The 27,427-nt window shown below is 40.0% G+C and overlaps 1 protein-coding gene across 1 annotated transcript; it reads left to right on the plus strand.

Moving 5' to 3' along the window:
* The first annotated feature begins 1,758 nt into the window (after positions 1 to 1,758).
* IREB2 (iron responsive element binding protein 2) lies at positions 1,759 to 25,602 on the plus strand. Its single transcript, XM_032990244.2, has 22 exons — positions 1,759 to 1,892; positions 3,205 to 3,294; positions 6,541 to 6,706; positions 7,896 to 8,033; positions 10,056 to 10,277; positions 11,970 to 12,039; positions 13,235 to 13,418; positions 13,923 to 14,062; positions 14,848 to 15,019; positions 16,368 to 16,468; positions 16,946 to 17,062; positions 18,203 to 18,362; positions 19,227 to 19,362; positions 20,082 to 20,166; positions 20,790 to 20,946; positions 21,230 to 21,354; positions 21,642 to 21,746; positions 22,027 to 22,169; positions 23,315 to 23,462; positions 23,551 to 23,673; positions 24,336 to 24,521; positions 25,194 to 25,602. Exons 1-22 carry the CDS (start codon positions 1,874 to 1,876, stop codon positions 25,302 to 25,304), a joined length of 2,898 nt encoding a protein of 965 aa, XP_032846135.2. The 5' UTR covers positions 1,759 to 1,873; the 3' UTR covers positions 25,305 to 25,602.
* Positions 25,603 to 27,427: the final 1,825 nt, after the last annotated feature.

Below are 27,427 nucleotides of genomic sequence, written 5' to 3' on the forward strand. Positions count from 1 at the left end.
GAAAAAGAAATACTCCATATTCCCTAAAATTCCTTTCCTTGGACATACCTGCCCCACCAACGTCAGCCCTCGGCTAACCAGAAGTCATTTCGTCACTGGCATCCTGTGGACTCAGCCCTGTGAGACTAGACGTTTCTTTTAGAAAGGAAAACAAGTGAGTCAGTGATGGTGCAGAACATCTCTGGAAATGCACCTTATCTGAATTTGTCAAGAGACAAAGCTGCCGTCATTTGTCTGCCAACACTTCATCTGCTCGTCCCTGCACCTCCCAGCACCGACCCCAGAAACTCCTGCCAAAGTCCTCTGGGAGCAAACGCATGGCCAGCATGTGTGAGGCAGCCGCCTGCGCCGCGGAGCAGAGGGTGAAACTGCCCGTTGAGACAAGGTATTTGGCTGCAGCCCTCGCTGTTCGTCCGGGCCTTGTAATGAAAAATGACTGCGCTGATGCAACAAGGGTAAAAACTATAAACAAGGTACCGCACATAAAACAACCTGTTCAAAGAAGCAGACAGCTTTTGACTTCCTGAACATGTTTTACACAACTGAATTGGGGGAGCTCCTCTAGACACGTCTCGGCCACATCCTCCACCACCTTCCTTCCCATCAAACTAGTTCCTTCCGCCTGCGGTCTCTCAGAGGTATGCCAGACATGACTGCAATTTAGAACAGGTAAAAAGATGCCAGAATTATGGTTGCTATGTTTGAGTGTAACTTTTGCAATCTGTGTGTCAGGTCATTCAGTCACAGTTCAGGAACGCCATAGCAGTTTGGGTCAAAACAGATGCAGGTGAAAGGGAAAATGGATCAATTAGAGGCCAAGTCGTAGCCGTCTTTTTGGCCAACTTCAGGGCTACCTGAGCCTGGGGATGAGTTCTGGCTGCGTTAGTGTCTAAACCCTAGATATTATCTATGTCTCATAGCCTGGAGAAACTAGTATTGCTTGACTTGTGAGTGTGACCTCACGTACTGCCGTTGTTGCGCTGAAGATCAAGACAAAAATATAATTCCTTTGTCCATCTAAGGAAAAAGATCATCATTTGAAAGCAATAAAAGAAGAAAAATATGCAAAGAAAAACACCTCCCAAAGCAATCTGGCATCAGAGATTAAGACCCGAGCAAGGTTAAATCCCGTCGTGTGACCGAACGACAACGCGCCTCTCGGCTCTTTCCTGCGTGGGCTGTGGTTCCGCTGATGCGTTAAAGCGCCGGGAATCAGCTCATGGGGGGATTTCAGAGCTCCGCCCCGGGAGAGGTTTGCTAGCGCCCATCTCCTACAAGCCCACGCCGTGCCACCTCAGCGGGAACACGAACTGCCGCGCAGCGCAACCGAGCAGGGTGACGTTGCTCCTGGTACTTCGATCCCTCGCACGCCCCAAGCGCCCCTGAGGAGCCCCTCGGCCGGGGCCGGGGCGGCCCCTCGCTGCCGGCCGCTGTAGAACCCCCCGGCCGCAGCGCCCACGGACGGGCCGCGGCCCACGGGCACCCGCCGCGCTACTCCACGTGGGGGCCGCGCGTGGTCGTGGCGGCGGCAATAGGCGGTGCCGGCGGGCGGCCCCGCCTCCGAGCACCGCCCCCCGAGGCGGAGTTGGAGGGGGGCAGCACTGCCCCCGCCCCCAGCCCCTCAAGTATCGCGAGGGCAGTCGGTTCCCCACTTCCGCCCTCCTCGCGAAGCCTCGCGCGATCTCGCACCCTCTCCCCCGCCGCGCTACGGTTGGAGACCCAGGCGGGGCGGCCTAACTCTCGCGATATTTACCCCCACACCCCTCACCGCGGAGGCTGGGCTCAGTCTCGCGAGATCTGGGGCCGCCTCGCCCGGGCCAGCTCCCCCCGGCCCCCCGCTCCCCTCATCGCAGAGCTAATATGGTCGCCAGCGATGGACCCTGTCAGGCCAGGTCAGTAGGAGCGGACCCGCCGCAGACCCGGGGGCCGTCCCGCCCCCGGCCCGGCGGGACCCCCCGCGGCCCGGCCCATCGCCTCGGCCCCTCCGCGGCGGCCGGCGGCGGAGCGGGGCCGGCCGGGCCCAAGCGCGGCCTGAGGCGGCGCGGGGCATTTCGCGCCTCCCGCCGCCCCGTCCTCTCCCTCCCGCCGCCGTTGCGCGGCCCCTTGGTGCCGGAGCGCTGCCCCGGCGGGAGCGGGCGGCCCCGCCGCCCCTCCGGGGCACCCGCTGCCCCCCGCCCCGGCCCGTTACCGCCCCCGGCGGCCGCTGCCCCCGCCGCGGGAGCCGCTTTGTTCTCGGCGGCGCCTGCCCGCGTCAGGGAGCCCGTCCCGCCGGGCCTCCCGTTATTCCCGACGACCATTTTAGTCCCTGTTGGGTTCCTCCCGGCGCTGCGGCGAGCGGGGGATGTCGCGCCTGTGGGGGTGCCTGCTCTCGGGGCCACGGCCTAAACGGTCTCGGCTTCAGTTGGAGGGGGGGAGGGGGTCACGGTAATTGTTTGGATGGTGAAGTGGCGCAGTTTTGCTTAGCTGTTGATGATGTCGTATTTGCTTTGCGATGAAAGTGTAACTGTAGCGTATAAAGATCAAAACAATCGGCAAACAAAGGGTAAGTGTTCTGCTGCAGATCCAGCGTTTGGTATTTGTGCTCCCAGGAGCAGCTCAGTGATGTCGGATCTAACACCATTTTCCCCACTGATTGTAATCTAGATTTTATTTCCATAAACTTTTTCTGTATAAAGCTCTGTAGACCTCAGGGAGTATATAATTAGCACTGTCCCTTTAGTTTGCTAGTAATTGAATTAAAACGTTCTTTTTGTGAACCATTACTTCTCCAGTTAATAGCTGTTATGAGGTTTATTTTTGTCTCTTGTTTGCTTGTCATTAGCCTGGCACTTAATGCATTATGTGTTCTGTTATTTTAAAACCTGTATCTCTTATCTGAGCTGGTGAGGTGCATCTATCCTGTTTTGTAGATGGTAAACTGAGACAATGAAGGTCAAACGTGTTCAGGTGTGTGACTGTGCTGAATACTTGCATGACCTGTATATACCTGATATTACAGATACTTCTAAAATTGACCTGAGTCACTTATCTACATCATCTCAACCCATGTATAAACCTTTCTGTATTATGATTTACTTACAGTCCTAGAGGAACGTTTTTTTTTCAGTAAAATCCGAACTAAAAAGCTGTTCTTACTAGCCCTTTATCAGTGCTCAAACCTCTTCTTTTATGGCTGTAACTTTGTTTTTATTTATATCCCCGCAGGAAGCCCTTACCAGCCGGTAATTGAAGCATTAGGAAACTATCCACAAAAGAAGTTCTACAACGTCTCAAAGCTTGGAGGCGCCAAGTATGGTAATGATACTTTTTAGTTGTTTGCAATTAGGATGGTACCAGCAGTAAAGGTGCACCACTTACTGCTGTAAAATGTTAGGAGGTGCAGTCATATACATTTCAATTCTTAACAGGTGTATTTGAAAGCTTACAGTTTTCCAATTTGTTATTACTTTATGAAGTTGATGGGGGGGTAATACTTCATGTGGCTTGTTTTCATTAGGGAGAAAGTATGGGTGTTGCTGGAGGTTTCAGCGATACTCCAGAGTAATTTGTCTTTTGGAAAAAATGAAGTGACAGAGTACTCCTGCGTAGTACTTCAAAAAGAAGTATAGCTTTTACTATAGTTTTGTACTGCTTCTTGGTGTTCTAGTATCACATTACTAGCAACTTCAGGTAGTGGGTAACTGTGTGTTTATTGGAACAAAGCTTCTACTGCAACTGCTGCAGGACGATGAGGCTTTGTGGTGTTCATACAATTGTTTAATTTCAACAGGTCATTAGTATGTAATATAACACTAAGTGGTATGTGCCAAAAAGACTTTTATTAGGTCTCTGTGTCGGAGTGCCTTTTGAAAAACAATAAGTATGTGCACATGTGATGAGGGAGGAGAATATGTACAGATGGAGAGTGGTGTTATAGATCAGTGTCAGCTGGAATAGGCCTTACTCTTGCAGATAATCAAAACATACTGTCATTATTCTCTTTCCTTTGCTTTCACGTTAAACTCCTAAAACACTTACTTGAGGCATATATTAAAGGTATTTGTATTTTTTTTGTTCAGTTTTGCAATGTCTGAATTACTCTTCTGTAATCGCAGAGTTCATGATGTGTTTCTTAACTAAAAAAAATATTGGTGGATATTTCACTTTAAACCCATATTTGACAGCAGTAATTACTTCCCTGTTTGAAGAGGAGTGGGAAGCTAGTGCACAATGGCTGCTGAAACTTTTGTGCAACAGTAATGTGCTCTTGCAAATTTCTACTACTTGTAATAACTAAGTTAATATCTCAGATAAGCATATAAGGAGCTAGAACACTTCTGTTTGTGGCCTGGTCCAGGAAGAAGCAGTAGTGTGGTGGTAACAAAATCAGTCAATTCTACAGTAATTCTTTGAAAAGCCTCGTGGCAGAAATGGAAAAATAAACAGAAGATATTCCTTTTTGCTAAGGTGTGCCATAAAGGTTGGAGCAGTGGCAGATAATCTTGAAGATATTTGGAGAAGAAGTCTGAGTAGACTAGGTAGAAACTTCTGTGCAGAAGCTAGAAGCCTCACATTAACTACATATTAGCAAGATATTTAATAAAATTTAGACACAGTGTGGGACAGCAGTAATAGCAAATCCAGCATCTGGAATTGCTCATTGCATTTGTTGCTAGAACATTAATTTTGGGTTTTACCTGTTTGCCCTCTGCCTCGGGGCTTCTGACTATAATCTGACAATAAGTGCCTGTTTAAATTAATCACATTACTAATGTAGATGTTATTTGATTTATTTGCCAATTAGCTGGGTTGAATCTGATTTTGTGGTGTTTAAAATAGTATTCAGTTATGGGGAAAAGCAAAGCTAGAAAGAGCTCAGGGTGATTTAGGGCAGAGGAGGAGCATCTGGAGATCTCGTCCAGCCTCTTGCTGGGACTAGAGCTAAGGGAGCCCTTCTCGACTGAGCTCTGCAAATCTGTGAGGACGGAGATTCCACCACCTCGCTGATCCTGTGCTTACCCACCCTCTCTGTGAACTTTTTGTTCCTCGTATCCAGACACAGTGTCCTTTCCTGCACCGTATCTTTCTGTCCTTTCACTGTGCACTTCTCAGAAGTCAGACCTCACCTGCTCTTCAGTGCCTGTTACATTGTGGATGACTACAGTTCACTCACTTGGCTTTTTGCTCTGGGGGTGAGCAAACCCAGGTCTCCCAACTGATCCTGTGAGTCAGGTACAGCAGCCCCACAGCCATCCTAGAAGGCCCATTGCTGGATGTGATTTCGTTTCTTGAGATCTCCTGTATCCTGGGAGGCCCCAAACTACACACAAAATTGCAGACGTGAGCTTGCTAGTGCCTAATGGAGATGGGTCACTTCTCCCCAGCTGATGGCTGCTCAGCAGCCCATCGGGCGGTTCGATTTCACTGGGAGCATGCACTGCATATTACTTTTCATCCAAGAAAAGGCAAAACAATTTTCTTCTCATAACTTGGCTTTTAAGTGAAGTGAGTGCTAGCACTACAGCTGATTAGGCATGTTTTTCATGACATATTGTTTTGAATGACTTGTCTAATTAGGCAGCAGTGGATAATATCTGACACACACACGCAATGAAAATCAAGTCAGCAAATCCTGTATTAATAGTTGGTGGACAAACTAGTGGATTAGGTTGAGACTGACAAATCTGATTTTTTTGTTAAAGACTAAACTTAATTAATTGTTTCACCCTTTTCTTCCAGCTAACTTTTTATATATTTCTCACGGTACTTAAAGCCATTTGCCTGTTTGAAATGCGCTGAAAATAATGGGATTTGGGCAGAAATGTGAATTAATCTTGATCTTTTTTTTTGTTTGTTTGCAGTGAATAGTGACATCTGTTGCTTTTTTCCTCCTGCTACTTTCATTCTCATTTCCAGTTCCCTAGATTTTTTCTTGTGCCACAAAGCTGCTTCCAGTCAATACATAATCCAGATCAGTAACAAACTAACTAAAGTTTCACTATATAAAATATCATTCTTCTGTATATTTTATGAAATCTATTTAATTTTAGGGCACATGGCAGAATAGTTTCTGGCTTTCATATCACTGTTCATTAAAAAAAAAAAAGTACTCTGCCACTGGATGCTTTTGGCTTGATGTCTCAAGTAATGAAATAGTGAAATTTACAGTTAAAATATTTTTGAATATTCTAACTGCTGTTTCTTTTCACCCGCTTTGATCAGTAATCCCAGCTCTAGATTGCTTGCATCTCTCTCCTGCCAGCATCGCATACCTTCTTAAATGTCACTGTCTTAACAGAGTGTGGTCAAACCACTGGTATCTTCCATTCAAATCCCATGTGATAACTCATCTTCTGCAGTGTCTACGTTATGTGCCTCACTGTTCTATACTGTACAACAAAGATCAATCCCAAAGGCGACTGGAAAAACAGGCTTCTGTAGCTCTCAACCTTCCAGTCCCTAGCAAAGTGAAATTATTTAGAAATGTTAAACTGTCATATTTTAAAAAAGCACACATGCTGGAGCTGTTGCACTGAAGTCAGTTGCTTTGCTTTACTCCAGATACCCTGCCTTATTCCATACGAGTGTTGTTTGAATCCAGTATCCGTAACTGTGATGGCTTCTTAGTGAAAGAAACAGATGCTATGAACATCTTAGACTGGAAAACAAAACAGAATAATGTTGAAGTGCCCTTCTGTCCTGCCAGAGTTGTTCTTCAAGACTTTACGTAAGTGTGTGTGTGTGTGCTAAAACCACTGAAATAATCTGTGTAAACTCACTGAGTTTTATGTACAGTTCTTTGGCTTGAAATTAAATAGCACCTAGCCTTTTGATACTGAAGTATCTCTTCCTCTGAATAGAAACCTGTGCACTGCTGCTGCTATGCAGCAGATTCCTCATGATAATTACACGTGATGCAAGGCTAGGAGTTGTTACATAGGGTGCCCTGGTTTTAGTGCAGGTTGGCGAGGCTGAAGCTGTCGGCCTACAAGGAATGCTTGACAGGGTAAGAGCCAAAACCCAAGTGGAAGTGGTGACATTTTGGCTGTAGCCAGCTAGCTGGCGGTTTGTTGAAGTACATAGAATTCTTGCTTGAGATAACTGAAGATTAAACATTGCTTACTCCACAAGTATATGTAATCCAATTGAATCCATGAATAATACCAATATTTTTAAAAAGTCTCTTAGGCTATTAACTTCCTTTGTGATTTGAGTATGGCATAGCTAAAAGGGCAGTCCTTCAGCAATTTGCAAATATTAGGTTTAAGCTGTTTCGCTGACTCACTAACTAAATATTTGTCAAGAAGTGAGATAATTAAAAAGAGGAAGTGTGATATTAATGAAAATGAGGTAACTTCTGCTTAGCAAGCAAAATCAGGAACATTTGCATAGTACTGTGTTATATAAACATTTTCCTCTCAATTTTGTACTTCAGGTACAGTTATCTATGTAATAGTATTTTACAAAAATACTCTTGTTGCTATTCAGCAAGCTCTGTCAAGCAAGCTATTGCTTGTTTCAGAAATGGCAGGCTCTGTAAGAAGAGTAACGATACATGCTAAGGTGTTAAAATGTGTAACAGAAGCATTGTTTGCAGAGCAAGGTTCTATCATAAAGGTGATGAGGATCTAAAAATGAGTTTTGTAGTAAAGTACCGTCACTGTTCAGAAGTGTAGGATGACAAGAGAAATGTAATCGTTGTCTTTGCTGTTTGTTGTTGTGAAGGAGTGCCAACTCTAACTTTTGAAGATGTTTCAATGTCTTTAAACTTTAGACAATGGAATAGTAGGGATTTGTTATCTGAAATAGTGTTTAGGTAGATCTAGACTTAAATACAGTTAAAATTAAAAAGAACCTTGTATATTTTAGTGAGTTAATGTTTAATGTTATTATACTGTTTGTTTTTTCTGTCTTAGTGGAATTCCAGCAATGGTGGATTTCGCTGCCATGAGGGAAGCTGTGAGAAATGCTGGAGGGGATCCTGTGAAAGTCAACCCTGCCTGCCCAACTGATCTCACTGTTGACCATTCTCTGCAGATTGATTTCAGCAAATGGTGATGTACCTCACTTTTTTGATCTGTACATTTTTGTCTGACACTGAAGTATGGATTCACTCTGGTCCTGGTACTATCCCATCAAATCATTTGTCGTATGTGGATCCCTGAAACTAGATCTGATAGTATCTGAAAGAAGCCTGGATAAAAATGGAAAAAATAACACTCGTGAAGGAGAGAAAGAGATGTGAGGGGTTATGGATGAAGCTGACAGACAACCCAAAGTCTGGGCAAGAGATTGGGGAACTCATTGGATCTGTCATGGTTTCTAGAAGATAGCATGTCTTAAAGAGAATGAGGCAGAGGGAGTTTGTAATTTTGCTTTGCCCTGTTTTTACTGTTAATGTTAAACAAAACCTTTGTGGTTTTTTTTAATATGACTGCTTTGTCACAGCTCCAGAGAAACGGCTTGCAATCCTACTGGACATACTGAAAGCCTGTCATTTCAGCCCATAGCTTATGACTGGTTTTCTGTTTTGTTTTGTTTGTAAAAATCTGGGCCCAGGAAAAAAAAACCAACAGATTTAAAAAGACTGCGTGTATTTGCAGAGAGAGTGAAGTGTACTTCTAGGAGTCTGGGAAAATATTGGGACTGGAAAACATAACAGCATGGTTTTTCTTTTCTGACAGACAGTAATGTGGTGAAAACAGCCTGGGGCTGCCTTTTACTAGAAAGATAATACTGTAGAAGAAGAAACACTTGTGTTGTGTTTGGTGTTTGCTGAAGTAAACAGTAAATAATGCAGCTCTATTCCCCCTTCTCTCCTGCCCCTCCATCGTGGAGCCTTTCAAACTCATGCAGAGTTGTGTAAATTGCTCGAGCTCTTCGGGAATTTTGAAGGTTTATGTGGAAAAAGCCTGTGGTCAAATGGACGTGGGTGTATGAGTCATTTCTGTAGACCTTCCAAATGCATAGAGGATTTCAGTGTGGTTAATATTAGAAGAGTGAAGAGCAAGACACTACAAATGATTTGTTGCATATGTGTTACTTCAGTTCTCTGGTCTGTCCATTCTTGTGTCTGGAGGGACAGCTGATGCGATTGCAATTAGGGTAGACTGAACTTATCAGAAAGACAGAGTGTTGGCAAGAGGTTTCCACGTGCTGCTTTGTAATGATAAATCCCGCCTCTGTGGTTTCGCTTCTGGAAAGCTTACAGGGTCTCAGCAGCTGCTGGCCTGTGATAAGAAACCCCTGGCTACAGGGTGGCTTGTGCTGCTTTTATATAGCTGCCATCTCCTGCTGATCAGAGCTCCGGGGCGAAGTTGGGATTTAGACAAGGTATTTTCTGAGGCCATGCAATATTCTGCAGTTCGATAACTTAAGTATCTTTCTGTGTTATTAAAGCAGAAGAAAGCAGTGGATTTAATTATGAATCCATAATTTGGTAGATATTGAGATGCAAAAGTCATTAATTTTTCACAAGCTTTCTTCACTCTCATGTGAAGACTGAATGTTGTACAAATAGAGGGTGGCATGCGATATGGACTTTACTTTTTTTTTTAAAGAAAACCTACAACTTTTCTGATTTCAATATTGTATGAAATTTATCTGAGCCTTTGAGAATTTGTATAAAAGGCCTAATTAAATAATTAAGTGACATTTCTTCCCTTGAGAAAGCTTTGTCTGTTATCATTCCTCTGGATTTAACAGAACATGTGCAGCACTGTCTTAAACATGTTCAGCGAGTCTGCCACTTGGATGAGGGTCTGCTCACCCCTTCGAAGTTCAAACCCTGAGTTTTGCAACGTTGTTTATAAAGATTTCTGGCCTGTTGTGAACAAATTGAAGGAGTTATCTGGTGTTAAATCTTTCAGACAATCCAGTTCTGTTCACTTATTACCATACTATACTTACCAGTGGTATTCTACTTTGCATCAGGGTTGTAGTAAAATAACTATTTTTTTTTTTCCGGGTAATATTTTATAAGCTGTTGAAAGAATTGCAAAAAACAACTAAAGAAATCAAAAAAAGGGGCAAAAATCCTAATGTCTAAATTATTAATCTTTTATTTAATGTTACAGTGCAATACAGAATGCTCCAAACCCTGGAGGTGGTGATTCGCAGAAGCCCGTGGCAAAGCTTTCTCCGCTGAAGGCACAGCCTCGGAAGCTGCCTTGCAGGGGTCACACTGGCTGCAAGGGGCCGTGTAGCGCCGGAGATTCGGGTCGCAACTCAGGACAATTTTCTGCACAGATTGAGAACACGCCTATCCTCTGTCCTTTCCATCTGCAGCCGGTGCCTGAGTATGAAAGCTTCCTTTTCATTATTTGTACCCTTCTGTATTGTTAAGCACCACCTGTGACCGTTTATAGAAATATGATCTTTTTTTTTCTATAAACATCCTTCTGTACTTGTCTTCACATGTGCCATAGACAGGTTTCAGCATCTAGAACATGGTTTGATGTAGCAGATTTGAACTGGTCTAAAACAAATTTTTATTTTTTTACAAGAACGGTGTTATTAAACACAGTGCAGTTTGGCCAACTGTGTGACTCATGGCTGTGATTTTTTTTTTTTTTTTTTATTTTGAGACTTCCCTTGTTTCTTTACAAGGAGAACAAAGCATGAGAGTAATCCTCTGTGTGTTACAAAGTAAACTTCAATGAATAAATCAATGAATCACTGATTTGTTTTTAAAAGTAAATTTCGTTTTTTCTCTGAGAAATTTTCAAAACTCTCTTGCTCTTGAAGAATGAAGAACTAGCCTATACATCAGCCCCCAGCTTCTGTGGAATCACAGTCCCATCTGTCACTGAGTTGAAATTCAGTGGATATCCTGCCTGTATGTAATGGCCCATGGGAACTTCATCTATCTGCCTCTCCCAGATTTTCAATACTATTAACAGATCATTGCGTACCATTCCATCTATGACAGCTACATGTAATCATCCTCCTCTTTCAGCTGCCACCTCTTTTGTCTGTTAGACTGTTCAGATCCTTATCTTTCTATGCCAGACAGGTGTAGAATTTAAAAGCTGACCAAATCTGTAACCCACAGTGATAGGATGCTGATTGTCTTGGTAATTTTATAGATATGCAAATATTCCTGCTCAGTACAGGTGTGGGAACACAGAATTAGTTGTTTTCAGCAATATTGATGTTTCTGGCAGCAAAACAGCAGTGGTATTTATTAAGCTGCAGTGTGGATGATGACTATCCCCTGGGGCTTTGCAAAGTGCTATAGCCACTAACCTTCTGACCCTGCAGAGAGGAAAGAGAAAGGCTTGTGATGTAAAGTATACCTCTAGAAAAGGGAGGACTTCGTTCCTTCCTAGTACAGAGGAAGTATGTGCCCTTCCTTGTCTACCTTCCCAAAGCAGAAGTTATTCCTCTTATTAAATTGTGGATTACTCCTTTATAATGAGTATCCTAATAAATAACACTTACTACAAAAAGATGGCTCATTTTATGAGACTGTACTGATGTGTACTTGTAAAGAAAAAGTTGTGGCTCAGAGGCAAAAAATACAGAAATTGAGGATAGTTACAATTGTCCTGATGCTCTACTGGGTTGCTAAAGTGCTGCTATTGAACGCAGACAGTGTTCTTACGTGAACTAGTGAACATTTTTGTTTTTTACTGTATTGAGTTTTGAGGTGTGCAACCTGTAAAACTACTGATTGAATAAAAAAAAAGTCTCTGTGTATTGCATGTGCTTGGAAGAGATCTTTTAAAAATGAGTATGTTTGAGATCAAATGCTTTAGGCAAGCTACCTACAATAAACATGTTTTCAAGCATGGCACAGATGAATTGGGTTTTATTTCACTGTTTACAGAAAGCTTGCTGCAAGGAAGGTATTGTCTTTGTTCTAATAAACCATTTCAAATTGTGCTGCAGGCTTAAATGAGTCTTTCATCAAACAAGCAAAAATAACAACTTGTTTTTCTGTAGTTAGAAATAAATTATGATAATGCTTGTAAATTTTATTTTCTTAGGCCTGAGACAGTATTGAAAAATCAAGAGATGGAATTTGGCAGAAACAGAGAGAGACTTCAGTTTTTTAAGGTATGTCTGTGTATGTGTGGGGTTTATGTTGTGTTTTGGTTGTTTGAAGAGCTTGTTCCATTTGTCTACCAGTGTTCAAGTTCAGATGATCAATTACATGCCATCATTTGGAAATGTCAGTCTCTCAAATCTGAATTTAATATGGGAACTGAAAATTGGCTAATAACATGGTTTGTGACTTTGAATCTAAAAATTGTTAGGCAAGGGAAGTTCTAAATCTAGGTGTCACTTAAAGGGGAGATAATTTTTTAGAATTCTAACTTGAAATAGTTTACAGTGATTTGGTTTTCATCAGTGTGAAGGCAGTGGACAAATTAGGTATTTATGAAGCATTAGGCTTTTTATTGAACTCAGTGTCTTAGGTCGCAGTGTGTTTCTGGATAAAAGGTTCGTTATTTATCCATGTTGCTTCTTCAGATTTCACTGAAGTTGGAACTGCTGCACAGAGGTCGGTGTTGAGACACTGCTGTTCTCAAACTAGGCAGCAGTGCTGGTAAACTTGTTTTTAATGGCAGTCTTGTGTGGTGAAGGTCAGCTTCTTTGTTGTTAGGCAAGGATCTGCAGCATTGGCGTTGGCTGCTCCTCCTCTAATTTAAGATGGTGTAGGAATCCAATGCAGTGATCTAAAAATCTTTTCATATAGGTAGACTAGGAGGTTTCTTTCTGAAAGTTGCAAATTAGCTTCTACATTATTAAAGACGGAAACAGCCAGGCTGAATCTTGTTACAGGTTTCCATGTCGGCTTTCTTAAATCTAGCGTTCTGAGTTTGCGTGTAGCAAGACACCTCTCTAAATTGCGTCTTCAGTCTCCTCCAGGAGCATAAAACCTAAACTAAATTCTGCTATAAATAAAAGTCCTCAGGTTCTGTTCCTAAATACTAGTCTTAGCTGTGCTTCAATTCAGTTGTGTGAACTGGAAGGTAAGAGATTTATGCAGCCCTGCTTTTGAAAGGTAGGTATGAATTATTGATTCAGCCTTCAGCAGGAATTGAATGAATGATTTTGTTGATGATTAAGAACGTACAGAATCCAAGGGGATCATGTATCTGTTTGACAAATGAGCAAAAGCCACCCACTTAAATAGCAGATGCTATTTTATTGCATATTACTTTTGTCTTTTTAATTACGTTCTAAGAATTGAATATACCTTTGAAAAACTTAACCTCTTTTTTTTGTCATTTTGGAAAAATTACAGTGGAGTTCAAAGGTTTTCAAGAATATTTCCATAATTCCACCTGAGACTGGAATGGCCCACCAAGTTAACTTGGAATATTTGTCAAGAGTTGTTTTTGAAGTTAAAGATTTCCTATACCCAGATAGCGTGGTTGGCACAGATTCTCATACAACCATGGTAAATGGCTTGGGTATCTTGGGCTGGGGTAAGTATGCTGAGAGTAACTTGATAGCACTTTGAAAGGCATACTAAAGCATCACTGAGAAATATTTCCTTCCGACTGGATATTTCTCAAGCATAACAAACTTGTTCTTGAATTATTCTTCAGAGGGTTTTTTTGTCTAAAAGTAAACTCAACTAACATTTCTTTCCATTGAGAAGCTGCTTTTTGTAACTTAAATAGCCAAAACTCAATTGGTACTCAAAGAAGTGCTGTTTGTACCTACAGTGTAAAATTGGTATGAAGTTTTGTTTTCTCTTGGAAAGTTAATTTCAGATATGAAGTATTTTCTGGTTGACTGTGAAGTCTAACCAGCAGTAGTCCTGCTCGACTTTATTTTTCATGTACAAATATTTAACTCAGGATTTCTCCATCTCTTGTTGTAGCCTTTAGGCTTTGTGGGAAGGGCTTTATTAGCTTTTAAGACCTAAGTATATTTAGTGCCAGTTACTGAAACTGATGAAAAGCAACTTAATATTCTCCTTCCAGGTGTTGGGGGGATTGAAACGGAAGCGGTGATGCTGGGGATGCCGGTTACTCTCACTTTGCCTGAGGTGGTTGGGTGTGAACTGACAGGCACAGCCAGCCCACTTGCTACATCCATAGATATTGTTCTGAGCATTACAAAGGTAAGAGTTCGATGCCTTTTGAAACAAAGCAGAGTTTGTTGCAAGGTCTACCAGTGGTGTTTGGGAAATTAAATAAACACGGGGAGTGTTTTTAGTATACCTTTAGTCATGGAAGTGCAGAAAGATATGAATAACCTCTAACCATTTTTAATAGTCCTCCAAAGTAGTGTTTTTTTTTTCTTTTATCTCCCTAGTGGTTTATTTACAGGCCCTCTTCTGCTAAAAAATAATGGAAAGTATGTGTGCAGGGTTGGGGGCAGAGGAGAGAAGCCCTGTTTTCCATTTTTCACCTGCATGTAGGCTTCTTCTTTAGCTCAAATGTCTTCTGGATACTCTTTTTATTCTAAAATTACTCCTGCAAGACACAAGGTCTATCTGTGGTTGTAAGCTGGTATAACTCCAGATATTTTCTGAAGACAGGGCTTTAACAAGGTGACAAACTGTCACTGTTGTAGTAGCAGGCGAGGAGCTAGCATCAAAGCACTGAAGAGCTACTGACAGCTTTGAAAACACATTCTTCTTTCTGGCATGATGCCTTAAGAAGCGTGGATCTGTTCTCAGCTAGGAGGTATGAAGAATTCTGTTGCAGATAGAGGTGTGTTTTATTATGTCACCTTCCAGTGTAGATTTTTAGAATGCAAATATGTTAATGGGGCTTGGGATTGGCACTTAAGGTTTCAGCTCTTTGTTTTAGATGTTCATGACTTGTTAGTTGTGAATTGTTGCAACAAACATTGCTTGCATTGTACCTCTTCGCATAACAAATGTTGTGTTATTTTAAACAGCATCTTAGGCAAGCTGATGTTGCTGGAAAATTTGTTGAGTTTTTTGGGAGTGGAGTTTCCCAGTTGTCTGTAGCAGACCGAACCACAATAGCAAATATGTGTCCTGAATATGGTGCTATTCTGAGCTTTTTCCCTGTTGATAATGTGACATTGAAGCACTTAACGCATACAGGTAAGGGTGAAATTAAAATGATGGTTCATTGTAATAGTGTTTTAGATACTTGGTAATATATTTTTGCTTGAAACTCTGTAGTTCTTAAACAGTGGTTTTCTGCAGGATTTTCACATGGCTATAATGTATAAAATTCTGCTGTACAGTAACGGGCTGTGTCACGGGATGTACTTGGCTACAACTTTTATACTGTAGAATCTCATGCATCCGAGTAATACTTACCACAACAATCTCACCAGACATAGTTACTGTTGGCTAATCCTGTGGGATGCCTAAGATGTGGCATTTGGGTCCGAGTTACTTAACTGTTTTATTGGCAGGGATGTTTTCTTGTGGCCTGTTTTGTCTCCGTGTATCCCATGTAAGCGAGGCTGTAGTTTTTGTGTGCACACTCTACCCACGCTGGCACGTGGATAGCTGACTTGCACTTTAAGTTTGTGTCCAGACTGGTTCATTTGTCTAATACCTGATTTACTAACATCATGTTCTTTTTCAACATCCACTGTCCTTGCTCTTGAAAGCATATGTAAACCTTTAAAAGAAAAGTATTAAGAAAATTCTCACTTCAATTTTGAAAAGTGTATGGAATGTAAGTCTTGTCAATATGAACTGAATCCCTTAATCACCTGTAGATTCCCTTCTAAATCTAAAATGATTACTAGAAATAAGTAGAACTGCAAAACAACTTTCTGTTTTTTTTTTTTTTTTTTTACAAAAATTTTTCTTTTTCCTTTTGAAGAGCATTATTTCACTGACATTTCAAGCTAAGCTAGAATGATATCAATCCCTTATCAAGCTATTGCAAATAGAGAAAGCCACAGGGCAACAGATATCAAAAAAAGCTCATTCACATTAGTAAGCCTTTCTGAAACTGGAATCTGTCACTTGTAATAATGAGTTTAACATTCTTAATTTAATAGCAAATGTGTCTTGGCTGGTCAATGCAGAGCAAATGAAATATTTTCTAACAGTAGCCAGTAATGCTGGCTATTATCAACTAAGCACAGGATCTGTATTAAAGAAGTAAATCTGGATAGAAAAAAGCTTTATGAACTTCAGGGACACATATGTAAATGGAAATAGTTACAACTGCTAGAGTTGGAATAGCTTACTTTATTCCTTGATATAAGAAGAGAAGTTAAGCTAATTTTAAAAGACAATGTTTTAATTCATTTATTGTTCTTGAATAGTTCCTGGAGGTTGAGGTAAGGAAGTGATGTGCCTTGGGGAAAAAAAATACTCTAGGTGATATGCTTAAAACAGTCTTAATTTCTGAGAATAGTGTGTTTTGTTTTACTTACTTATTTTTCAATGTGACTTTTCTCATGTTTGAAATAACCTTCCTAAGGTTTTGACAAGGCCAAGCTTGAGGTCATGGAAGCATATCTTAAAGCTGTGAAGTTATTTAGAAATGATGAGAGTTCTTCCAGAGAACCTGAGTATTCCCAGGTATGCTTGAAATTATTTGTTTCTGTACGTTTGGTTCTCATAATAAATAACTACTGCTGATGTAACCATTTTGTCTCCTGCTTTAATTTTCATGGTTTTAATAGAAGTTGCATTTATTAACTCACAATTTCAAGAAGCCAAATATGTTTGCAAAGTACAGAGGGGGTGGGGGGAAAAAAAGTAGTACAATAACGTTCATGTCAGCCAACAGATACCAAATTTCTGTTGCTCCTGAGTGATCTGGTAAGTCTTCCGGATGGTAAAAATTTTAGGGATAATGCTGAAACACTTTGAATAAGATGGATAGGCTTTTACAGTGGGTGGTGTTGAAAATGGAAGCTCAGATTTCTAATGTGTCAGAATATTCAAGTTTTAAACAAAAGAGGTCCTGGATGTCTTGAGTATATTCAGTGTAATGTTGGGCTGGGATTGATAATGCCTGAATTTAGTCTGATTATTTTTTTTTTTTTTTTTAAGGTAGTGCAAATTAGTCTAAGTTCTATAATTCCATATGTTAGTGGCCCCAAGAGGTCCCAGGATAGAGTGGCTGTTAATAACATGAAAAGTGACTTCCAAGCCTGCTTAAATGAAAAGGTTTGTACAACTGATATGCTTTTCAAAAGGTACTTCCTATAATCTAGGTGAATAAACTTTGTTACTTGTTCCTTGCATACTTGCTGAGCCCTCCTTATCACTACATGAACAGCTTATCCAATGATACTCTTTTCTTGCTTGCCAAATGCCCTGAGGGTAATAGCTGGTAAATAATAAGTGTGTTTGTCAGGAACATAGACTTCCAAAAATCCTTAATTTCCCAATTTAGATTTCTAGGGGGTGGAAACTTAAGGTTAAGTAATAAACAGCGTAAGCTTGGGTAACATTTTCTCATTTTTAGAGTTTTTTAAACAGCTATATTTAATTTCCAAAACAGAATTACTGTAAGAACAGAAAACTCATATCTTAAAGGAGATGCAGAAGGACTTCCAAGATTTGTAGCTAATCATTGTTCTGGGTTCTTAATTTAGCTGCAAGCAAAAATTATTTGCTTAACTTGACTTCACAGGGGAAATGTTTTTACTCTGAAGGTGAAATTTGGGTTAGGAATATGCATAGGGGTCTAAGAATGCAGCTAATACAGGAACACATCTTTAGTGTATATCATTAAAGTTGAAGACCAGCAGCAGTATTGGAAACATACACTACTTAGATGCTGTAAAAATTCTGTCAGTTTTGGCATTTCTGGCTTGTAATGAGGTGATTAATACAAAATGATCAGTTGTGCTGGAGAGAGAAGTCATGGATCAGAGAGTGGTTGAGATTGAAGGGGACCTCTGAAGGATGGCTGAGTACTGAGGAGCTGCAGGGTGTGAAATGTTAATTGGCCTGGTCTGCTTTTGGTTATGCTTTTGCAACTAAAACCTTGGGTATGCTTCTAATTCAGAGACAAGTATTGTATAGAGTTAAACACGTACTCCTAAGGGACTGTTCTTCTATGTATAGCAGGAAATGAGTGTGGGATCAGCCATGGTTTGACTGGCATTTATTCACAACTGTTGCAAACTTAAAGCCATTCTGAAGAAATGGAGAGGCATGAACTGAGAGCTGCTTTTAAAATCTGATTAAATGTTCCTAATGGGACAGCTGAATATTATTTTAAAATGCGGGTTCACTCGCTCTTGCTGTGATGTACTTCCTGTGCTATAATAACTCCTAACATGTATTTCTGTCATCTAGTCTGGTGTTAAAGGGTTTCAGATTGCAGCTGAGAAACAGAATGACACTGTACCTGTTCAGTATGAAGGAAACGAATACAAGCTCTCTCATGGCTGCATTGTCATTGCTGCAGTAATCAGCTGTACAAATAATTGTAATCCATCTGTCATGCTTGCTGCAGGTATGTTGTGACTGGTGACAACTGACTTGATCTTAATGGTGTCCCATGTTTACACAGCCTTTACCTTCACTTTTATAGGTTCTTCATAATGACTTTACCTAAAGATTTGAAATTAAACTTTTAGCCTTAAACTTCTTATGTTCAGGAGGCTATGTAATGAAAGTTACTTTTCAATAAAACAATCTCAAAATTAGTGTTGTAAAGCAGTATTAATGATAGTAATTACAGAATACTTGCATGTGGTAGTATTTCAACAGGTGACCAGTTGTAGGGCTCTTCAGGTTGCAGATAGTGACATGATTGATGCAGGAGGTGGGCTTCAGCTTTGACTCCGTCCCGGATGATGGTAGCTTGAACTATAGTTAGCCAGAGCGTGGAAAGAAAACTCATATTGCTTAACTGTTTGGTGATTTAGTCACTAGTGAAGGAGCATGTGCCGCACCTTCACAAGCTGCATACAACCTTCTCAGAACAGCTCATCCTCTGTCAGATCTTGATTTCTTCCTTTGAGGTCCCCTGTGGCCAAGGCAAGCTTCCCTCTGAGGCTGCGGCCTGTATTGGAAGAAGAATAAAGGGATCTGCACTGTCAGCTAGAACATGAGAACGAGATTTTTCTTACAGAGAATAAAATGGGCATCTACGTTATAGGAATGGGAACAAAAACGTGAATGTTATTGTTAAGATTTAAGAAGGTTTAGTCAGGCAAGTAGTTGCTTTAATAACAATGAACTGAAAGTCTACTCATACTCTGTTGTGTTTTTTTTTTTTTTAATACTTAATTTAAGGTAGCATCATACAGATGTTCTTTTAAGGAATACACAAAACATAAGCTGTCTCTCTTTCATTTTCTTTTTTTTTTGGTAGGACTCTTGGCCAAAAAAGCTGTTGAAGCTGGCCTAGTGGTTAAGCCGTACATTAGAACAAGTTTATCACCTGGCAGTGGAATGGTTACACATTACCTCAGTGCAAGTGGAGTATTACCATACCTCAGTAAGCTTGGGTAAGTTGTGACTCCTACTTCATTTGTCATTTTAGGACAATAGTATGCAGGGGTTTTAAACAGGTTGATAAATATGGCTGCTGGTCATTTTGGGTTGGCAAATTCTTAATTTACTAGACTGTCATTTTGACTACTTGCTGACTTAAAGTTGTTTTATTCCATTTTATGCTCACCTTACAATTTACTAAGTGTAGATCTCTACCTCACTTGAGCTCTGTTTTTTCAGTAGTGATCTGCTTAATTGTAAGTGTCTTACAGGGCAGGGTGCACTTGTTTGTATATTTTAAGTGGAAGCTGCATGTGCATTTATCAGGACAGTCTGTATTAGTCTTTTGTTAACATTGCTGCTGTCATGGGTTGCTTAGCGTGTTTTTGGTTGCTCTGTAACAGTAGCAATTCGATTATGTTCATAATTCTGCAGCAGTGCCCAGCTGTGCTCTGTGAGGAATGCTACTGTCTTTGGTTTGCCATTGTTTACAGAACTAACAGCATCTTGAGGTATTTTATCTGACTTAACTCAATCAGTACAAAAATGTTACCTTGTATCTTCCTGCTTGCATCAGCAAGATGTAGTGTCTGCTGTTCACTTCCAAAAAAGCATAATTGACAAAGGAAAAAAAAATGTGTCTAGTGATTGCTAATAAAAGGAAAAGCTGTTTTGCCAATAAATCACTTGTAAACATTTAACCTTCTTACTTAATTGGGTTTTTTCAACATAGGTTTGAGGTTGTCGGTTATGGGTGTTCAACCTGTGTTGGAAACACTGCCCCCTTGCCAGAAGCCATCAGGAATGCAATAAAACAGGTAAAGCTCTTGATTTTCTGCATTCAACAGCTCATTGAATGCAGAAGTACAGTTCTCACCTAGTTTCTCACCTAGTTCAGTGATCAAGAAATACAGTAATCCGTGCAAAATATGCAGTATTCTTGGTTTAGACTTCTCATGATATTTTTGCACACTTGCATGTCAGAGGGAGAGCATGGTAACTCATTGCTATGTAAAATAAACGTAATAGTATTTGTAGCGTACAGATAGAAATTACAACATAAATACCTAGGATCTAATCTTGCGGAGGATGCAATATGTAGATTTGTATGGTAAATGAAGACAATGGTTTTGAAGAGCTGTGTGCTTGAGTTACTTTAACCAGCAGTGTCTAAACAGATGCAGTATTTTTCTCCTGTGGAGTGGAAATAAAATATGAGAAATAAAAGGCAGGAGAGGAGAACACATCAGAGGGTCAAGAGTGAGAAGGAGGAGGTGGAGGAAGGGTAGTGGGAGAGCACAAAAGGCCTTTAAATTGAAGTGTTAGAATAAATATTTGAAGTGGAGTGCTAAAAGCACATCTGACTTAGTTAACAAAAAATAGCACGAGCAGTTGAAGTACCACAGCGTCCTAGAAAAATATATATGGGTCTGCCTTTCAGGGTGATATAATTGCCTGTGGAGTATTGTCTGGAACAAAGAACTTTGAAGGACGTCTGTGTGACTGTGTCCGTGCCAACTACCTTGCTTCTCCACCGCTAGTAGTTGCTTATGCTATTGCAGGCACTGTTAGAATAGACTTTGAGACTGAGCCTTTGGGTAAGTATTTCCATACATCTTTGATTTCTGCATCTAATGCATACATAGAAGAGTTTCTTCACATGCATTTCAGCATGCAAAACCAGTATATTGGAAGAGGAAGCACAGTCATATTTGGTGTTGCTCATAGCTAAAGCAAAGCATCCACTTAAGTGTTGGAATACTCTGCACATCTGGTGTCACCTCTGAAGACCTGAATATTTACATATTTATATTGTAATATAAATATAAAGTTCAATATTTTATTCTTCAAAATTACTATTCTGTTTAAAATCTTACTTAGGCACTGGCTTTAATGGTAAAAGTATTTATTTACGAGATATTTGGCCCACCCGAAGAGAACTTCACACAGTGGAGGAAGAGTGTGTGATATCATCCATGTTTAAGGAATTGAAAGAAAAAATGGAGGTAAGAATGAATTTTTGTTGTTGTTGTTCTACCTAACTTAAAGGTTGAATTTCATAGTAGCTTTGTAATATTTTCCAGCTGAATATGATTGGTTTGTAAGTTATTTCCATTACTGTAAAGCAGGACTTAATTGAGATGGATACTTATATTAAGTAGTGATTCTTAAGTAAGATCCAGTGAGGTAACTTGTAATATATAATACAGATTTCTAAAAATCACCAGTCTTTGGTTTCAGAACGTAAACAGATTGCCAGTTTCTCTGTTCTTCTTTCCTTACTTCCTTGTAGAAAGGAAATAAACGATGGAATTTACTGGAAGCACCCGAGTCAACTTTATTTCCTTGGGACTTAAAATCTACTTATATTAGATGTCCTTCCTTTTTTGATAAACTTGTAAGTATATGGATCTATGCATCTGATAGTATACATTAGATTCAGGTAAAGGACTAGCTATTTCAGTAAAGCTTTAAGGTTTAAGTAACAAATTTGATTATCACTAATATTTCTCAGTCTTTTAAATATTCTTTGTATCTCTGGAATGAGTGGAGCCTGTACATCAGTGTGCCTTCATATATTGCAGACATAGTTTATGTTTCTGAAGGACTTTGAAGAAAAAGGTGTTTCTTATTTTTTTTGTTGTTGTTGTTCCCTCCCTGGCCCCCTTATTTTTTAGGCCAAAGAACCAGTTTCACCACAACCAATCGAAAACGCCCATGTCTTGCTCTATTTGGGAGATTCTGTAACTACAGATCACATATCCCCTGCTGGAAGCATTGCAAGGAGTAGTGCTGCTGCTAAGTATCTGACCAACAAAGGGTAAAGACTTTTCATATTAAACAGCTCTAATTATCAGAAGACTGTTTCACGTTCCAAATAATTGATCAGCACTGATGCTTTCCTCTATAAATGCCTGCATGCATAAAGTGGAGATTATACATGGATAAGCAAAACAGTGACTGTTACTGGCGTCTATAAGTAATGACCTGTCTTGCAATCCTAGTAATCACCTTTTCTTGCAGTCTCTGTTTAAGGTTACAACAAACAGCTAGACATACTTGTTAAGAACTCATTCTCATAGCTGCTGTTACAGTAACGTCCGCTGCTAAATGCATGCCAAAGAAAAAATCATTTACTAATTTACGATCAGGTGACTGAGCTTCTGTTGATGTGAGGTCAGTCACTGCTACTGTCATTGGCCTCGAGAACAGTCAGACAGATGCACAGAACACAACAGAAACCCACATAGTTGAAAAAATTGTAGCCCAGTTATATAAATGAATGTGACTGGTACTCTAACTTGCCTCTGCAGCAGGGAGCGTCCTGCAGCAGCTGGTGGGTGCTTCTCCCCTCTGCTGAAATTTTGAGAAGACACAGAACACAATGTGGTGCTGAGCTGTTCAGTGTTACACCTCTGAATATTTTGGAAATTATATTGTTGCATTATATATTGCAAAGGCCTATTACTATTACAGTATCAGTGGAGCATGAGAAAATGATAGACTGTTGGGTGGACTATTCTTTCTAGCTGTTGCATCCAGTCTGAACGGGTAGTATTACGAGAAAGAAAGAATTAATGGGCCTTTCATCCCAGGATGGTAGTTTGACTTACAAGTAAAGCTCTGGTTTTGGTACAATGCTTGTTCATAAATATGCTGGTAGGGGTAAGAGGATTAATAAATAAGCTTGTCCCCTAGAACGGTCTCCCTGTAATTTTTCAAGTACCATACTGCTCGTAGCACTTTATAATGAAGTTGTAGAAATGAATTTGAAATTGTAGCTTTCCTCATGAATACTCTAGCAATGATTTACACGTTCATAATTACATTTGTTGGATTTATAGTTCGTTACATCTTGCACTGGAAACTCAGTGATGCTGCAATAATTACTATAAAAATCACAATATTTCAAACCAGCTAATTTTAAAATAACTGATTCCATTTAAAATACTTGTTTTATTCTAGACTCACGCCTCGTGAATTCAACTCTTACGGAGCTCGGAGAGGTAATGATGCTGTGATGACAAGAGGTACCTTTGCAAATATCAAGCTTCTGAATAAGTTCATAGGAAAACCTGCTCCTAAAACAATTCACTTCCCATCAGGACAAACGGTAAAAATACACTTGTTTGCATAGCTACTCGGAAATTGTGGTGCGGATTTAGAACTCACTCACACTATTTCACTTTGTTATTCCACAGCTCGATGTGTTTGAAGCAGCGGAGTTGTACCAGAAAGAAGGCATCCCCGTAATTATTCTTGCAGGAAAGAAGTATGGACTGGGTAGCTCAAGAGACTGGGCTGCAAAAGGGCCTTTTTTACTGGTACTGCTGGTTTGTTTGGTTTTGGGGTTGTGTTTTTGTTTTTTTCTGCAAATGCCTAAAAACATTGTTTAGCTTTGGGCAGGAGTGTTTAGAAATTGTCCTCAATGTTTATTTTAATATCACTTTTTTTTTTAAAGACTTTTCGATAGTTTCTTGGCTAGAATCTTCATAGGAGAGAATCACTAGTTGAGATAAATCTGAATTTCCTAATTATGTGATTTACCATCTTAGACTCCAGACTCTGAGATAAATTAGACATTTGTCTAGTGCTCACCTCTGGTCTCTGTGGGCTGTTAGGTATCTAGCTATTGGAGACTAATTTTCACTAACATTCAGAATATATTTTGAGTTCAGCCATTTATTCATGTGGAGTAATGGAAGCAACCGCATTCAGTCTGGGATTTTTCTGCCCGCTTAACTACAGCGTGGTCATTGTCTGTTATAAAACTACATTTCATACTGTGTGGGCCCACTCTGGCTTGTTTGCTTTCGTCAAGCTGTAAAGCTAAAATGTTACCTACTTACTTACAGGACTCTTGCGAAGTACTCTCTTTACTCTTCAGTTGGAATTGCAAAATTTTGGACGTATGTATTTGAAGCTGAATTTTTACATTTTACTCCGACTACTGTACTGAAATACAAAATCACTTGTGTTTTTGCAGGGTGTTAAAGCTGTCCTAGCTGAAAGCTATGAGAAGGTTCATAAAAGTCAGTTGATTGGAATTGGCATAGCTCCACTTCAGTTTCTTCCTGGGGAAAATCCAAGTACTTTGGGTCTCACTGGCAGGGAGCAATTTTCTATACTGTTCCCTGCAGAGCTGTCGCCTGGGATGACTTTGGATATTAAGGTATCTTTACAATTTTTAAAAATTTTCGCTGTTGAATGTGCTGACGATTGAAAGCACAGAAAGAAAAGCTAATCCTGATGATTGGAAGCAGGAAAAAAAAAAAAAAAACAACTTGATTATCTTTAGAGTCTTGAGAAGTAAGCTTATAGTCTTGCCTGAAGTCTGTCATGGCTATTGAAGTTTCCCAAAGTACATATACGCATGTTATTTTTATGCAACTTACTATGCGATCTGAAATTCTTGATTGTTCTTTTGGGCATAGTTTCCCCTGTCGTGGGTGCTGTATTAGGGTAGAATTGAGTCTTGTCTCTTCAGGCTCTTTTAAAGACAAGGGTGTGACTTAGAGAGGCTCCAGGTTTCCATTCTGTGTAAAGGAACTGTATGCCCATGACAACACGCTTTGTGGCATCTTACGGAAGCGGCTCGCTGGTTGTTATCAGTAGGTATGCAGCATGTTCCCAGCTACATCTGAACTGTGCCGAAAAATGAAGCCTTCAGTCTGTTCCCAGCAGTGTCTCGGATCTGCAGTGGCAGATAGGCAGGTTGAATTTGCTTGCGCTCAACAAAACTTGAGGTTGGAACATTAACTGAGAATAAGGCAGGGGAAGTGAAAACAAAACTCTTAATTGGTCTCTCTCTTCTTTTTTTTTTTTTTTTGCTTTTGTTTTGAAGACAAGCACTGGAAAAGTATTCAGCACGATTGCCTTGTTTGAAAACAATATGGAGATAACTTTATACAAATATGGTGGAAGTCTAAACTTTGTGGCTCGAAGATTCTTATAGTAGCTACTGACTCTATGGGTACCTTGCATAACTGGTAATTCTGAAAATGCCTTGTGTGAACCCAGGAATCTGTACTGTGGAACTGCAAACAGTCCTAGTGTGCTCAAAGTTACTTCGTCCATGGATGTAAAAGATTGTGAATCATTGTAACTGCAACAAGATCCTTCCTGATTTTAAATAATATTCTAATGGTGCTATTAAACATTGCTAAAATCAACGTGTATTGTGGCAGAGAGCTGTAAGTACGGGGGGGGATGTTTTATCAGACCATTTTGTAAATAAACTATGCGAAATCTGATGCTGATTGTGCTGAAGATTATTATGGAAGAAGATTTTCTGCAGTTGTTTCCACTCAGTTTTTGTACCTGTAAATCTGTGTACTGCTGTTTGCTGGTTTAAGGGTAGCAGATGGTATGGAATGTTAAAGGCCAAACAATATGCATATTATTTTTTTCTGCATCCAGAACTTAAGACAGATGCTCAGTTTTAAATTTCTTGCTCTTTAGGTTAAGGGCTGAACAAAAAGCAGTCCACGTGAGGCCCGTGGTTTCCTGTATCACAGATCATGACGTTCTTACCTTTATTATGGGATTATATTTCATCTGCATCCAGATTTAAAACTGCTCATGCTATGAAATACTGTGTGCTTAAAACTATGGCAAACACCTGTGCATTTAAAAAAAAAATGCTCACAATTACATTGTTCACGCAGGTTAAGTGTAGCACCCCAGCTTTTTGGCAACCTGCAAAGTCCTTTGAAGTTTGTCCTATCGACTGCAAGGGATGCAGTTTGTCCTTTATGACAGCAGTTCTTACTGTACTGTCTGCGATTATCATTAGACGGAGTACCTCCCCTTAGTATTTTAACCTTTAAAAATCTTTAAAAACATTTATTAGGACTGTTTAAATTCCTCTGCTTTCAATATGACCTATGTCTAAGAAGTTATACTTACTTGTCAAATGTTAAATAGCCGACATAGTGATACTGCCTTTTCATGCTTCCTAAAGTGCTGTTAGTTTACAGCTCTTCCCAACAAGCATCAGGTTCCCCTGACGAAGGTCCCAGAATACTGAACAAATCTGGCTCTTGCACCTTGCAACTTCTGTCAGTTTAATGGTCAGCACATTGATGGTAAAACCCCTGTTCCATATTTAATGGTAACAGCAGATGCACAGTTTCTACAACAGTGCTTGTTTTACCACTTAACTAAGCTTTGATAACTTCTTATCTCAGCTTCAAGATGCTATTTCTATGTTCCTGTGTCTTGAAAAGCTTCATAATGCCACCTATGGTTTTTGTAGAGATTAATTTCTTTTGGGGAACAAAACTGCGATAACTTGCCTATAAATTGTCATGATTTCGCTTTAAGATTTTTTTTTTGCTCTTGACAAACATTGTCTTAAATATCAAACCTTTGAGGACTATATTAGCTTTACTACATGTGCTTCGAATTTATAACCAGACACTGTATTAGCTGACTAGCAGACTAACAGATGCACTGTTCAAATCTTTATGCTTCTGACATTCCTTTAAGAAAATAAAAAATAATGTCCTCCCCGCATATTATATCATTACAATATACTAATTTTTTGGCAGTTAAAATGCCAAATTATTTTGACTTCACTGGCATAACTTTGATACACCTCTTGCATTTTATTGGACAAAGTTCCCAAAAGTTTGGAATTCTGTATAATCTGTTTTTATATTTCACTAGTTTTGCTGTGGTTTTCTTTTAGTCAAGATAAAAACCATTCGAGTGACTCCTACCACTGATATGGAGGATGAGTCAATGCATTGTTGAATTCTCTATTCAGCGGAAATGCTGAGTTGCTGTTCTGTGGTACACTTTTGCTAATTGTATCCAGAGTTATTGAGCAGATCTTACTTCTTGTACAACAGTGTTTAATACTACTTTTTTTCCCAGCTCAAAGGTATAGTCTTGGGTTAGTTCAACAAAACGCATGTTCATTATTGGGAAGCAAATCGGAATGTAGTGCTGGCAGATAATGATGCCTCGTGCAGATGATAAACAAAACCACAACTACAGGCCTGTGTAACTGCTAATGCCCGAGAGGAACACAGCCTCCCCGCCTCTCCAGGGCAGGAACACACTCGTTGCTTC

This window comes from Tyto alba, unplaced genomic scaffold (assembly GCF_018691265.1).
Source record: "Tyto alba isolate M040663 unplaced genomic scaffold, T.alba_DEE_v4.0 Super-Scaffold_41, whole genome shotgun sequence".
NCBI classification, from domain to species: domain Eukaryota; kingdom Metazoa; phylum Chordata; class Aves; order Strigiformes; family Tytonidae; genus Tyto; species Tyto alba.

Bases quoted from the DNA above. Each gene is read 5' to 3' on its own strand.
- IREB2 (XM_032990244.2), top strand. The intron at 15,020-16,367 runs GTAAGGGTGAAA...AACCTTCCTAAG, and splicing joins GAAGCACTTAACGCATACAG to GTTTTGACAAGGCCAAGCTT. The intron at 17,063-18,202 runs GTTTGTACAACT...TCTGTCATCTAG, and splicing joins AAGCCTGCTTAAATGAAAAG to TCTGGTGTTAAAGGGTTTCA.